Source organism: Papio anubis, chromosome 4 (assembly GCF_008728515.1).
Source record: "Papio anubis isolate 15944 chromosome 4, Panubis1.0, whole genome shotgun sequence".
In the NCBI taxonomy this organism is placed as follows: Eukaryota; Metazoa; Chordata; class Mammalia; order Primates; family Cercopithecidae; genus Papio; species Papio anubis.
In genome coordinates this window covers 17,549,941-17,566,294 of record NC_044979.1, presented here as the reverse complement: position 1 = coordinate 17,566,294, position 16,354 = coordinate 17,549,941, and the positions used below count along the sequence as shown (strand labels likewise).

General features: G+C 44.6%; 1 protein-coding gene across 1 annotated transcript in view; it reads left to right on the top strand.

Annotated features, from left to right (window-relative positions):
* Nucleotides 1–666: 666 nt before the first annotated feature.
* The window catches only part of TMEM178B (transmembrane protein 178B), a 407,419-nt gene continuing 391,731 nt past the window's right edge, over nucleotides 667–16,354 (top strand). Inside the window, exon 1 of the mRNA XM_003896692.5 lies at nucleotides 667–1,978. Coding sequence (XP_003896741.2) covers nucleotides 1,597–1,978 — 382 coding nt within the window. The 5' untranslated portion in view covers nucleotides 667–1,596. The remainder of the gene's footprint in view (nucleotides 1,979–16,354) is intronic.

Sequence of the window (16,354 nt, the reverse complement as noted above, 5' to 3'; positions counted from 1 at the left end):
TGGGTTCTCGCGCCTCCCGGGCACCAGCCGAGCCTGCCACGCCTCGGAGCCTCCGCGGCTAGAAGAGGAGGCGACGAGGGGAAGCCGAGTAACCCAGCCTCCCTCCCCCACCCTCTCCCCATTCATCTCGGCGACCACCGCGCGCCAGGAGCCAGATCGTGGGACTCGGAGGCCGGGACGGGATTCTCTGCACGCTGCCGAGTGAGCCGGCATCTCGGCGCTGGGGTGGGCTGAGAAGAAAATGGTGCAATCTGAGAGCGGCTGAGCCCAGCTGGGCAGAGCAGACGGGGTGCCAGAGTGCCAGGGGCTCAGGTGGCTGGAGAAAGGGGCGGATTGTTTGGAGAGGCCGGGACCGGGGTTTTCCTTGGTGCCTGCGGCATTTTCTTTGCACCTGGGTGGCAGGCTCCCGGGGCTCCCGGGTGCCAGATGAAGTGAGGCGGAGGCGTCGCGGGAGAGCCGGGTCCAGAGGCGGCCGGGTGGACACTCCAGGCAGAAGACGGCGCTGGGAAGAGCTGCGTGACGCTCGGGGGCTGGCGGCTGGGCCGGCAGCGCGCCGCGACGGCGTGACCTGTCCATGGTGTTGAAGGCGCGGTGCGCCGAGCCCCCAGCGCCGCGCGCCGCGAGCGCTGCCCGGTGCGCCCTCGGCCGCGCAGCCCGCCCCTCGCGTCCGCCAGCAGCCACCCAGTCTCCGCAGACCCCCGGCCGGGACTTGTCCGGTAACGCCGCCCAGGTGACCACGCTGTCGGCCCGAGGGGCCGCCTGAATGGCGATGCCAGAGGCAGTGCACCGGGGAGCTCGCGGGGAAAGGTCGGCCGAGACCGTGCGTCCGCTGGGAGTGCGCCTCTGAGCGCAGCACGCGGGTCAGAAGGAGCAACCGACCTGCTGGTGACCAGAGAACGGAGATTTTAAAAGGATCCGACCCGGAGAGGAAGAACATTTCTGGGTGCGCGCCCCAGGTCTTTGCTTGCAGACGGGGAGGGAGAGACTCTCTGAGCCGGAGACCCAGGAGGGACTCCGAGAAGCTGGCCCCAGCACCTGGAGGTTTCTTTCGCCCGCCGGCCGCATCGGGGGCGTTCCACTTCACCCGGTGGTCGGGTGGCGCCTCCTGACAGCACCCCCCGTCTCCCTTAGAGAGACAGACGAGTTCTGTCCCGTCACCATCCTGCACAAAGAAACCCCCGCAAGCCCCACCGCAGCCGAGGACACTTGGCATTTAGTTTCCGGCCCGAGGGCAGCGGCGCCCGAAGCCGGGCTGGGAGCCGAGGCGGCCGCTTCGGGGCAGTAGCTTCCTGCGGGGAGGGGAGGGGGCGGGAGGCGGCTGCACTGGGTTCGCCGCCGCCGGAGGCTGCACCTGCCCCAGAGGATGCCCAGGAGCCAGCGGGAGCCTCTCCGGATCAGAACTTTTTAGGCCGCCCGCCCCCATCCCCGCAGTCCCCGGGCCGCGCTCCGGTAGGCGGGGGCCGAGGGGGCGCCGCGGCGCGAGTCCCTCTCCTGCCCCCTCCCCCAGCTCGGCCGCTCGCCGCTTTGTTCCGGGTGCGGCGAGGGAAGGCGAGGCTGCGGCGGATCATGCCCATGGTGTAGCCGCCAAGCGGAGGCATGGCTGCCGGAAGATTATTGCTCTACACCGGCCTCTCGCTAGCGCTCTGCGCCCTCGGCATGCTGGCCGTGGCTATCTGCTCGGACCACTGGTACGAGACGGACGCCAGGAAGCACAGGGACAGGTGCAAGGCCTTCAACACCCGCCGGGTCGACCCCGGCTTCATTTACAACAATAACAACAACTTGCCGCTCCGGGCGAGCCGCTCGCGCCTGGACCGCTGGGAGGGCAAACTCCTCCGGGCGCGGAATCGCCGGCAGCTGTTCGCCATGAGCCCCGCGGACGAGTGCAGCAGGCAGTACAACTCCACCAACATGGGTCTCTGGAGGAAGTGCCACCGGCAGGGCTTCGACCCCGAGATCGCCGCCCTCATTCGGAAAGGTAAGCGCCGGGCGCTAGGCGTGGCGCTGCGGAGAGCTCGGAGCCTGTAGGCCCCGCAGCCCCTCGCGTTTCCTCCCCAGGCCACAGGCTATCAGGTCTCTGGGTTCCAGGCGGTCGGGTTATCCAGGCCTGGCTGAGCCTCGGGGCCGGAACTTGCCTCCCAATAGCTGCTAATGAAGCTTGGTTCAGGCTTAACTCTCTCCCCTGCCTCTCCTTTCGCGCGTCTCTGTCGGGATTCGAGTGGAACCTCATGGTCCAGGGTTCTTATCCAGGATAATGCTTCATCAGCCTCTGAGAAGAAGGGAATCTCGAACGGCGTTTGTGCTCTTAAAGGAAGCCCTGTAAGAGTCATGTGTCGGGGTAGACAGGCTCCCAATACTTTTTGTTGAACTGATTTAATCAAGGGAAATTGGGGGAAACATTTCACACAGAAGGCCTTATTCATACCAGAAACGTTTGCTGAGCGCTATACTATACCAGGTATGGTGTAGGCGTTGGTCATATAAACACCAATAAATCACAGCCCCTGTCCTGTAAGCAGCTCGAAGCCAGCTGACCAGCAGCATCATATCACAATTCTTCATGTCTCCTTCTGAAACAGTGGTTGACAGTAGTGACTTTCTCGTGTGCATTGAATATCAACAAGATCTAATAAGTAAAAACAACAAAAAAAAATAGTTCTTTGAGTAACACCAAAGTGGGCATGTCAGAGAAAAAAAATGAGATTTTCAGAAAATGTATATAAAAATTCCCAAAGTGTATAACCAAAACAGAAAACAAGCTGCATTTGCCAATGATACAAATTTATTTGATACTTTAATATGATTACATTACTTAAAAAATTCTGCTTATCTGATGGAATTTGTAAACCTTGTATGATTTATACTTTGAGAACCATCCTGTTGTCAACCCACTGGAATATTGTTTGAATGTGTATTAATACTGCTCTGAAGAAAGGAATATGTTCTCTTCTATGGTAGCTACATCCCAGGAAGATGTGCAGATTTTATGAGTCTGTTTTTTTTCCCCTTGTGTTTCATTCTCTTTAACTATTAAATGGTGATGTCAAGGTGACAAAGATACTATTATTTGCAAAGTCTTTGAGGCCAAGATATAAAAGCAGTTCTTAATGTCTTATTATAATGCTGTGAAGTTTGCTGCTGTATTAAAGTAATATTTATGAGAACTGATGTTCTTTGATGGATACAAGTATGCAGTTGATCAGGAAAAATTGTTAATTTGAAAAAAAGTCAATTGTTTAAGAATGACTAGCAGTGGGTCTGGTCTAGGTGGCCAGGTCAGATTTAGGTGAGGTGACTTCAGAGACAGAATCTAAGTGTTTGTTTTGTACCTTCTTTAGAATGACTAGGGATTTTAGCTGATTTTGTTGTGGGTGTGTTAATACAACCAATATCCCATTTGCTTCACAATTGGGCTCTTACTGGAAGAGGTGACCCTTTTGGAGCATTACCACTTTGTAAAGATGTACAGAATATTAGGGGAGTCCAGAAGAGAGCAGCTTGGGTTTGGACATCAAGGCAGGAAAACAAGAGGGCCTAGAATAGTTTCTGACAATGAGTGACCTTATAACAGTGTTCGGATTCTCAGATTTATAAAGTGTTATTTTATCCATGATTTTCTGCTTTCTTTAAAGTTGAAATGAGAGGAAGTTAGCTGAAATGTAAGGGAGAATTCATGTTAATAATGAACAGCAAACACTGGGAGAATTTGTTGAAGGATATTCTTACTTTTCCTTCCTTGAATGCCTTCTAGAACAAGAGAGGTATCCCTTCTTGTATTGGTTAACCCCACTTAGAGAAAGGGGGATGGAATTCATGGTTTCTGGCGGTTCCGTTCAGAGCTTTGATTCCCTGTTGCTCTGCTTGGCAGTCTGACTAGAAAGGTTGACTTGGTCTGTGCACCGGAGGGATTGGTTGCCATAGTGACATGTTCTTCCGGTGAAGCTGGAAACACGGTGACAGGGAAAGGGATAGGGGAAGGATGTACAACATTTTGACTTTGTATCGACTGATTTTTAATTGCAGCAACAGAAAATGGACATGGCACAGCAGGGTTATTGAATACACTGATACCTAGAGTTGGCAGGGCATTGTATTTCACTTGAACTAATGGAAATGGTGTTCCCCATCACCCAAAATACAGCAATCACTGTCAGCGGCAAGCACCCGCTTACCATGGCTGTTTCTGTCCATTTGACATTCTTGTTAGGTATTATTGAGATAGATGGCATGCCAGCCTTACAAATCTTGAGAGAGTTAGGGTCACTATCTTCATTTTTAACCTCAAAACACACTCTTTGAAAACCAGATCTTCCTTTTCTGAGCAGCAATAGACACTTTTTGGAAATAAGTGCATGTTATATTAGTAGAATTCACAAGCAATTCCAATAACATATAGAACATAATTTTTACACTTAATCAGTGTTCCTCTTAGATGGGCAGATTTTATAAGGAAGTTAAAAAGATAAATTGATATCCCTATATTTAAATGAGACATTTTAGAAAAAGATGTTTATCTCACATTATTCATTAGAAACTGCTAAAGAGATCTCAGACCTTTGTCTTCTTTGAAATATCTACTTTGATTAAAATTCTGGAAGATATGTATTGGGCAAGGGAAAAGGAAAACCAGAAAAAAGACTTTAAAATCTGTTAATATATAGGAAAATTAGAGACTTATCTAAATGATCTAAAGAACTTAGTTATTTGTTAAATCGATGTTAATTACATTAGAAAGTGCCATTTGTGCATTTCAACATAAAACCACATAAGTAATAAGAAAATGAACATCAAATCTATGTCTGATTTGAAGGTAAAGTCATTTGGATTTACAGTCCTTCTGAAATCCACTCTCCTCAAGGACCTTCTGCCATGCTGTCCCCACACAGATGCATTTCTCATCACTGTGTATTCATTTGTTTGCATTATTAAACTGTAAGTTCCTGGAGGTCAGGAAAGACAATCATTTGTAAAATACATTCACCAGATGCTTGATATTTGGGAAATATTTCATACAAATTAGATTCACAGAAATGTATCCATCATGAGCTTATTCTAATGAAAGAAACACTTGGGTGAGAATTTAAGTAAAAAATTAGAAAATCATGATGGGAAAATATGAACCAGTGTGGCTGTCAGACCAGGTTAATATTGCAACACATGCTACATAGTCTATGAAAGGACCATTTCTTGAGCTTTGCCAAAGAATAAGGAAAACAGACAATTCTTTTTTGGCTAGCATGTCACTAAGCAGACACACATCACTTATGAACATTATTTTTTGTGATGGATAAGGTTTCAATTATTTCCTTCTTGAGGGTAAGATTGGATATAGGGTACAGCAAGGGTGGATTACCCTGAATTCCCATTTGATGGTGTCCGTGACAAGTCTTAAATCAGGTCCTTTTGTCTTCTTGCTTTTAAATCTCATTCATGTCTCCCTACTAAGTGACTGCAGGCACTGGGGACAGATCAGTGACAAGATCAGTTTCTGAAATCCAAGAGACTTCCAGACCCTTAGGAGGAAGAGCTATAGGTAGGATTTTGTTCTAGGGAACTCTAAGGGATCAATTATATTATTTAGTTTGTACTAAAATGTTATATTGATATGGTTTGAAATAAGAACTTCAACTGATACTCTAAGAACTTTTTATTCTTTGAAAATTGGCCTTATAATAGACTTTGACTTAAATAGTTCCCATAATCACAAGGTGGTTGTCAATGCTCCAAAAATAATTTTAAGAAAACATTCACATATTTAAAAATTAATAATGGTATCAGCAAATATTTACTGCACATGTATTGTGTGTTGGGCACACGTCACTAGGATGAAGAAACGCGTAAGACCTGGTCCTTACAATTTTCATAGTCTGTTAGTGTCACAGAAAATAGGTTACAACTACAGGATGATGAGAGCAGCAATAGAAACAGATGCAGAGAAACACAGAGGAAGTGATGGTAGATTGTGTTGGCAGTAGCGGGAGGTAGGCGGGAGGAGGTTAGGGAAAGTTGTCCTGAGGAAATGAAATCTGAACAAGATGTTTGATAAGGTTTGGAGGTGGATGTGGAGGAAGGCTATTTCAGTCAATGGGCCAGAATATGCACAACCATAGAGGTGTGGGACAGCAGTTTGGCCTTGTGAGTGTTGATTTCTGGGGCAAGGAGAAGGAGCAGACCCGGAGCTGGAGAGCAGGCATGGACCAAGTCAGGGAGCTTGTATATCAAATCCCCTATAGCTGTGCTGCCCAGCTGGGGAGCCACTACCCACACGTGGCTGTTTAAGTTAACAATAACCAAAGTTAAATAAAATAGGCTGGGCACAGTGGCTTATTCCTGTAATCCCAGCACTTTGGGAGGCCGAGGCAAGCGGATCACTTGAGGTCAGGAGTTCGAGACCAGCCTGGCCAACACGGTGAAACCCCATCTCTACTAAAAACACAAAAATTAGCTGCGCCTGGTGGTATGTGCCTGTGATCCTAGCTACTTGGGAGGCTGAGGCAGGAGCATCGCTTGAACCCAGGAGGCGGAGGTTGCAGTGATCCGATATCGTGCCATTGCACTCCAGCCTCGGTGACAGAGTGAGACTCCATCTCAAAAAACAAACAAAAAAATTATTTCCTTAGTTGTATTGGCCACATTTCAAACGTCCAATAGCTATATGTGCCTACTGGCTATTGTGTGGGACAGTGCAGATTACAGTGAACATTACTGCCATCAGAGAAAATTCTGCTGGACAGTGCCACATAGAGCCTATAGCCTCTAAAAGAACCAAGCACATACTTTGTTTCAGATGAATATAATTCCATAATAACTTGGGTTTAAATTTAAGTATATCATTCTACACTTTAAGAAACTTTGCTACTTGAATATATTGGGCAGAAGGCTTTAGTTCATGGTCAATTATGGTAAATCTGTATTTTAATTTCCCATCATCAACTCACAGAATTCTCACAAGCTTCTCGCTTCTTCCCCCCGTCCTCTCCATCTCCATTAAACATCACTTGCAAAGTTGATGGGGTGGGAGAGAGATTAATGATAATTATAGCCAACCTTGATGCCAGGTCTCTCCTAAAAGTTTTACATGTATTAGCTAACTTATTGTTCATAATAACCCTTGGAAGTATTAGTATTATTTTAAATTCTCATCCTAAAGTTGAAGGAACTGAGGCACATAAAGGTCAGATAACTTGCGAAGTCTCACAGTTAGTTAGGAAACGAAGGTGTCAGAGTTCGAATTCTGGCTCCAGGTGTGGGAACACACCTACCACACTCTACCATCATCTTAGAATCTATCGGGGCAGGAGTGAGGTGGAGAAGAAACTGGGATATTGATTCCACAAATTGAGAGGAAAAAGGAAATAATACTCTTGGAATCTCAATTCTAAATGGAAGTAATTAGAGCGGCTCACACACCCTGTTTTGAAGCTCACTGACCAAAGTGCATACACATTTTGTCATATAACTTTTGCGTATTTACTTTGCTCGCTGTGGTAGATGATGAAGTTATAGACATGAAGGACACATTCATTCATTCAACAAGTATTTATTGAGGGCCTGTGGGCTGTACATCAGGTCCAGTGTTGGACCACATGGAGAAGCTTACATTCCAGAGGGGAGAGATGGACAATAAATAAATACTCATGGCCAGGCATGGTGGCTTATGCCTGTAACGCCAGCATTTTGGGAGGCCGAGGTGGGCGGATCATGAAGTCAAGAGATTGAGACCATCCTGGTCAATATGGTGAAACTCTGTGTCTACAAAACATATAAAAATCAGCTGGGCATGGGGGCCCATGCCTGTAATCCCAGCTACTCGGGAGGCTGAGGCAGGAGAATGGCTTGAATCCGGGAAGTGGAGGTTGCAGTGAGCCAAGATCATGCCTCTGTACTCCAGCCTGGGTGACACAGCGAGACTCCATCTGAAAAAAAAATACTCATAGAGTAAAAATAATATCTAATATATGAATCATGTGTAATATAGCACAGGGTAGTGGGTACCATGAACGTCTGCCCTTAGGAAGTGCAAAGGGGAAGAATGACAAGCAAGCCAAAAATGAAACGCAGTCATATGCCCCGTGACATTTTGGCCAAAGACAGACTGCACATATGGCAGCGGTCTCATAAGGTTATCATGGAGCTGAAAACTTCTTATGGCCTAGTGACATCATAGATGTCACAGTGCAACAACCCATTACTCCTGTGTTTGTGTTGATGCTGGTGTAAAGAAACGTACTGCACTGCTGGTGGTATAGAAGTCTAGCACGAACAATTATGTACAGTATGTAATACTTGATAGTAAAATGACTGTTACTGGTTTATATATTTACTATGATATACTTTTAATCATTATTTTAGAGTGTACTCCTTCTGCTTATAAAAAAAGTTAACAATAAAACAGCCCCAGGCAGGTCCTTTAGGAGGGATTCCAGAAGGAGGCATTGTTATCATAGGAAATGACATCTCCACGTGTGCCATTGCCCCTGAAGACCTTCCAGTGGGACAAGATGTGGAGGTGGAAGACAGCGAGACTGATGATCCCAACCCTATGCAGGCCTAGGTTAATGTATGTGTGTATCTTAGTTTTTAACAAAAATGTTTCAAAAGTTGAAAAATAAAAAATTTTATAAACAGAAAAAAGCTTATAGGATAAGGCTATAAAGAAGGAGGCTGGGCGTGGTGGCTCATTCCTGTAATACCAACACTTTGGGAGGCTGAGGCGGGTGGATTACCTGAGGTCAGGAGTTCGAAACCAGCCTGGCCAACATGGTGAAACCCTGTCTCTACTAAAAATACAAAAAATTAACCGGGCATGGTGGCACATGCCTGTAATCCCAGCTACTCGGGAGGCTGAGGCAGGAGAATTGCTTGAACTTGGGAGGCGGAAGTTGTAGTGAGCTGAGATCGTACCTTTGCACTCCAGCCTGGGCAACAATAGTGAAACTCCATCTCAAAAAAAGAAAAAAAAAAAACAGAAAGAAAATATTTCATACAGTCGTAAAGTTAAAAGAATTAAAAAGCACATAAAGTAAAAAATCTACAGTGAGCTGAGGTTATTGTTGGAAAAAGAAAGATATTTTGTATACATTTGGTGTAGCCTAAGTGCACAACATTTATAAGGTCTACAGTAGTGTACAGTAGTGTCCTAGGCCTTCACTGTCACTCACCACTCACCTCTCACTCACTGACTCACCCAAAGCAACTTCCAGTTTTCCAAGCTCCGTTCGTGGTAAGAGTCTCCACAGGTGTATCATTTTTTGTCTTCTCTACTGCATTTCGACTGCATCCTTCTTGTGTTTAGAAACACGAATACTTACCATTGTGTTATAATTGCCTACAGTATTCAGTACAGTAACATGCTGTTCAGGTTTATAGCCTCAGAGCAATAGGCTAAGCCACATAACCTTGGTGTGTACCAGGTTACACCATCCAGGTTATAGAAGTACACTCTGATGTCTGCATGATGACAAAATCGCCTAACGATGCATTTCTGAGAACATATCCCTGTCGTTCAGTGACATGTGGCTGTAGTTCCATTAGTTTTAATTTTATAATACAAGGAGGCTTTGGGTGCTGCAGGGAAAAGAGGTGGCAAACCTAATATAGACTGGAGTTCAGGAGGTTTCATTAGCTGAGGGGCCTCCACAGCCTCTTTCTTTCTGCACTCTTTATTTAATTCCTAGAGGGCAGGAACTGTTTAATTTCTGAAACACACTTGGGGTCCTGTACTTATAGCTTCTGAAACACTTTTTGCCGATTGATTAAAAAACTTGAGACATACTCACCTTCAAAGAAACACATGCAAACATCCGTAGTCTTGTATACATGATGTGCACCTCCTTGCATATATGCCATGTGTATGCCCGTATTAATAAATAAACACACTCATATCCCACCTCTCCTCCTCAATCATCCTAAAGCTCAACTAACCAGTGAAAGTCAATGGTTTGAGAAGAAAACCTGTGACTCACTGGGCAAATGAATGGATGGGGTAAAGAGATGTGTTTTGAGAACCTGCTGTGTGCAGAGCTCTTTGCTAGGTGAGGAGGGAGAACAAAAAGGCATGGTTGGTTCTTGTCTTAAGGCAGCTTACACTCCAGCTCAGGGTTTCCCAAGTTCATTGTCATGTGCAGTGGTATCAGGTGTTTCCTCAGGAGGTCTTACCTGCGTCAATTGGATCAGGAATCAACTAGTCAGGGAATGGAGGAGTGAGCTCTTTTTATTGAGTCAACAAAGTCTAGAGCCTTTTTTTTCTGTTGAAGAGGTCAGTTTATTTATTCTTTTACTGTAGGGTCAGTAAGGATCAATTAGAGGATCAATACTGTATATTCCACTTTGGATTGTTGGTTAAAAACATTTCCCCCTCTTTGCTATTAGTAAGTAATCCTAGGCCTTCAGGCAGAATGCGAAACACACTCTGGGTTAGTTTGACCCATCATACACCAACACGCACACCCCACATGCACACATCTAGATGTTAGATGTCAGAATCACCGGCATTTATTTAGATGCAGATATGTTAATAACTTACTACCCCCAAATAATACACAGAGAGGAGGAAGGGTGTGACTTGGTGGATGAATAGATGGAAAAATCATCCTAATGTCTTGATTGCTGTTTTTGAGAGAATTCATACCTTCTTTTATATGACTTATTTTCTCATATGTGAAATAATGTGTTTCGATTCTATAAACTCCAAGCCCTTTTACACTTTTACATTTGATGAGAAAGTTAGATCTAGGTGACAAAAAGTAGATAATAGGTACATGGTTGAGGGAGGGTGAAAAGATGGGCAAGGTGAAAGTTGATGGGGGGTGGAAAGAGAAAGAGGGAGGGAAGGAGGGAGGGAGGGAGAGAGAGAGAGACAGACAGACATACGTGAGAGACAAAGAAAGCGATTTCTAAAGAGATCATCCCGGGTGCTAGTTTGCAATAGGAATAGCTAATTTCTTACCACTCTACAATCATGTAATAAAAATGAACTTTTCCTCTTTTGAATGGCTTGAAATGTGATGTGCAGATCAGGTTTAAAGTGAAAAACCTAAGAGAAAGGTAATGATAGATGCACAACAGTGTGAATGTACTTAATGCCTCTGGACTTTAAAAGTGGTTAAAATGGTAAATTCCCCCATGAAATAAATATAACATTTAAACACTCAATAGAGAAAGGAACTGGATTCTGTTTAATGTGTGGAATACTTCATAGCCAAGTCTCTTCATTCATTCAGCACAATTTTTTTTCTTTTTTTTTTTGAGACGGAGTCTCACTCTTGTTGCCCAGGCTATGTAGCTGGGATTACAGGCACACTCCACCATGCCTGGCTAATTTTTGTATTTTTAGTAGAGATGGGACTTCACCATGTTGGCCAGGCTGGTCTCGAACTCCTGACCTCAGGTGATATGCCCACCTCGGCCTCCAAAAATGCTAGGATTACAGGCATGAGCCACCATGCCCGGCCTATTCAGCACATTCATTGAGCACCTATGTATTAGGCACAGCCAAAGTATGCTTGGGATGCAGAAGTTAACAAAACACGAAATTCCTGCCCTCATAGGGCTTACAGCTAAACATTTTTGAGCTTTAGATTTTTTTTTTGCTTTTTCTAAACAGAGCTTCTAAGGAGTACCAATACACAAGACAAGGAAAACTAATGAATACATCCCTTGGGACATTTAAAAATCATTGAATGGTGAAGAATATTTCACTGAACTTATTTTAAAAAGTGTCTATTAAGAACCAACAATGCTAGGCACATTACTTGAGATGAAGGATTTTGAGTGAAATCTGTTGTTTCTGTTCTCATGGAGCTAAAAAGTGAGGAGACAGGCAGGTAAACTCACAAGTATAATCACCCTGGTTAGTTCTACGGGAGATTTCTGTGCTGGGAACCTGAATGACTGGGCCCCATCTGGGAGCAGTCAGGGCATGTTTTGCAGAAAAGGCGACATGCAATCGATCCTAAGATGTTCTTAGAGAGATATTTGTGGATTGATAAGGTAGAATCTCAGCCTCACTTAAATGTTTTAAGCCCTGACTAGGTAATGCTTGTCTAGTCGCCCTGCCACCCCTGCTTGTCCCCCAGATGCCTGTCCTCCTAAAAGGCAGCCATTGCTGCCCAAATTTTATAGATCACATCATATCAGAGATCGTATATCCATAATGTTTAAAAACAGCAAGTATAAATATAAGCTGGGCAGTGAACAGGTGATTCAAGGATGAAAAGAGTGTATTGTTTTGTAATTTTTTTTTTTTTTTTGAGACCTAGTCTCACTCTACTGCCCAGGCTTGAGTGCAGTGGCACGATCTTGGCTCACTGCAACCTCCGCCTCCCAGGTTCAAGTGATTCTCCTGCCTCAGCTTCCTGAGTAGCTGGGATTATAGGCGCCCACTGCCACAGCATGATCTCGGCTCACTGCAATATCTGCCTCCCAGGTTCAAGTGATTCTCCTACCTCAGCCTCCTGAGTAGCTGGGATTACAGGCACCCGTCAGCGCTTCTGGCTAATTTGTATTCTTCTTTCTTTTTTTTTGTTTTTTTTTTTTAGTAGAGATGGGGTTTCACCATGTTGGCCAGGCTGGTCTCAAATTCCTGACCTCAGGTGATCCACCTACCTCAGCCTCCCAAAGTGCTGGGATTACAGGTGTGAGCCACCGTGCCTGGCCTATTTTTTTGTAAATTTGTATGCACAGAGATGGCATTTAAAGGACCTTCCAGGAGTCACTAGGATTCATCTACAGGTGATGTTTCGTTTGAGTACAAGCTGCTGTGAGCATTCACAGAACTTTGACAGATTTGGTGCTTTTATGGGAGACTGCAGCATCTGAATTATTTCAATTGATTTTTTTTTTTTTTTGGCGTCAAAGTATTTTGCCAAGAAAAGGCAATTTACTTTATATTAGGTCATCTTCATGCATTTATATCATTTCCTGCTTTTTAAAATGCCCTGCTGTTCTATATTCTGGAGCTCACTCTGTTGGACACTTTATTTGCTCTGGAGTCCCTCTCATTCAGTTTTGCCCTCAATTTCTCTTCATCTTTATAATAGTGATTCTATTTAGGCAATGCAGCTCCATTTCCCCAAGGGCCTGGAGTATTTCACAGGCCTGGATGGGCTAGGGTTGTTTTTACCCGAAAGAAGCTCCATGCTCAGGCGATGCTGCCTGCTCACTGGCACAACACTGGAGAGAGATGGGGCACTCTATCATGAGGTTGAAGACGTGCGTGCCTGTGGCCCGGCCCTTCCATTTATGAGCACATGAAGCCCATCCAAGAATGTCCATGGCACCACTGTTTGTGACAGTATCACAAAATAAAAGATTCAAATGTTCATTAATAAGAAGATAGATAATGATGTATGGTATATTCATACAATAGAAATGATCATGGTATATTTGAAATACATGTGTTAATATTAATTAATTAATTATTATTATTTTTTGAGACCAAGTCTTACTCTGTTGCTCAGGCTGGAGTGCAGTGGTGTGATCTTGGCTCACTGCAACCTCTATCTCCTGGGTTCAGGTGATTCTCGTGCCTCAGCCTCCTGAGTAGCTGCGACTACGGGCACCTGCCACCACTCCTGGCTAATTTTTGTATCTTTAGTAGGGATGGGGTCTTCCCATGTTGTCCAGGCTGGTCTCAAACTCTTGACTTCAAGTGATCTGCCTGCCTTGGGCCTTCCAAAGTGCTGGGATTACAAGCATGAGCCATCATGCCTGACCCAATTAATATTAAAACATGTATTTCAAATATACTGTGATCATTTCTATTATATAACACATGTATGTTAATATTATTACATGAAGCACATGTATGTTTCCAAATGGACAAACACAACTTTGAGTAAGAAAGGTAGAGTGCAAAATGAAATATAGAATACGATACCATTTATACGAAGTTCAAAAACAGGTAAAACCATATTAGATATTATCTAAAGAAACATGTTTGCATTGTATGCATAAAAATATGCATGAGACTAATAAACACAAAATGAAGGATGGTGTTTACTTTTCTCAAGAAAGGCAAAGAAATGGAATTGGGAAGGGTGCCAGGGAACTTCCAAAGCATCTATGATATTTTATTTATGTATTTATTTTTTTGAGACAGAGTCTTGCTGTGTCACCCATCGTGAAGTGAAGTGGTGTGATTTCTGCTCACTGCAACCTCCATCTCCTGGGTTCAAACGATTCTTGTGCCTCAGCCTTGATTACAGGCACTTGCCACCATGCCCAGCTGATTTTTATATTTTCAATAGAGACGGAGTTTCACTATGTTGGCCAGGCTATTCTTGAACTCCTGACCTCAAGTGATCTGCCCACCTTGGCCTCCCAAAGTGCTGGGATTACAAGTGTGAGCCACCGCATCTGGCCTGATATTTTGTTTTTTGAAAACAAAAACAAAAGATCTGAAGCAAATATTCACATGCATGCACATTCAAGCCATATGAGTGATGGTTACAATTCTGCTAAGAAAGGTAAAATTTTATTCAGATTGTGTTGTTCAGTGTGCAGGGTGCAGTTTCTTTAAGGAAAATTACCAGAAAACTTTGTCTTTGGGGCAGTCTGTGGTTGACTTTTGCAACTAGTAACAAGAAGCATTTAGAAAAAAGGGGAATCAGTTCATCCCTAACCAACATTTTCCTTGAAAGTAGCTATTAGGGAAGAGTGTAGACAGAATAACATTTTGCTTTATTCCCTTCTGACGTGTAAGAGGGGGAAATCAGGGCTTTACAATGATTGATTACTGAGATGGAGACTAATGGACAAATCATTCCACCCCCTTTTAAATTTCCTGCTGCTTGTGGAGAAAAAAATCAAGAATTCCAAGAGCCAGAAAGTTGAACTAAAATCACTTTTTCAATTAACTTGATCATAGATTGAACTTTAAACAGATAGAGCACTGAGGCAGAGAGTAACCAGCTATTGAGGGTGTGAGACAAACCCAGGGTTGAGCACGGACCTCTCAGAAGGCATTTTAACCCCAGGGAAGAGAATTCAGTGAGAACTAGTAAAGAAAAGGTGAGAACTGATAAAAAAGAAATAGAGTATAGTTGTCTTCTTTAGCAGTTTTCATATCACTTTTGAAACTGAGTAGAGAATGTTAGTAAAACTTCAAGTTGTTTTACTACTGTTGAGTAAGGTATCAATCATTTATTCTTTTTTTTTTTTTTTTTTTTGAGATGGAGTCTCGCTCTGTCGCCCAGGCTGGAGTGCAGTGGCTGGATCTCAGCTCACTGCAAGCTCCACCTCCTGGGTTTACGCCATTCTCCTGCCTCAGCCTCCCGAGTAGCTGGGACTACAGGCGCCTGCCACCACGCCCGGCTAGTTTTTGGTATTTTTTAGTACAGACGGGGTTTCACCATGTTGGCCAGGATGGTCTCGATCTCCTGACCTCATGATCCGCCCATCTCGGCCTCCCAAAGTGCTGGGATTACAGGCTTGAGCCACCGCACCCGGCCCAATCATTTATTCTTAAAATTATGAGGGTGGCTTCATTCAAGAGTCCCTATGTTAAGACAATGTGTTTCTGCCTTCTCTATTTATACAAACTATAGCTGGAATGAAAAATCCCCTCAGAATTGTAGCAAGAACTCCATTTTTTTTCAGTTGATAATGCTTTAAAAAAACCAAAGCTGGCCTCTCATTACCAAGGGATCATGAAAGTTCCAAGGGATTTCAGGGGTGTTGAAGCGGAATAACTTCAGTGCTCATGTTTTGGTAAACACAGGGCTGGAAGAGATGCCCAGATGCAGCCCCGGACAGGCCAGTGCTGAAGGTTCCAGGTGGGTGATCTGCCTCATTCCTGATGCTCTGCAGGGAGGGAGACATGTTGCACTTCGTGAGGTGAATGACCTTTCACTTTGGGAGAGGCTGGCCTCTGTGTCTTCAACCTCTTCTGTCTCACTCCTTCCTCAATGTCAACATCAACGGAGTGGAAGGTGACTTGCTTGGCCCTTTTTCTTTTTAGTTGTGGCTTCTCTGCTTGCCTGGCGATCTTTCCTTCCTCATGTGCACCTCCCATGCACTCGCGTGTGCTAGGTTTCCTCACCCATCCCCCTCCTGGGACTGCTCCTGAAAAAACTTCACCTCCCTGGCTTTCCAGACACCGTTCTCTACCGGATCTGTCTGTAGCTCTATTCTTATTCTTTCTCCTTTGCCAGTTTTTCTTCCTCAGACTGTGTGGATATCCTTCAGAATTCCACTTCTCTTTCTCACTCTGTACCTTCTCCTGGATCAGTCTCAGCCATGTCTAGGGCCATTTTCTTTTATGCTCATGACTAGTTGCACTGGGAATCTCTAGCCAGTCTTTCCATCCAAGCATCTTGCCTATTGGATATCTCCACTAGGATCACCCGTGAGT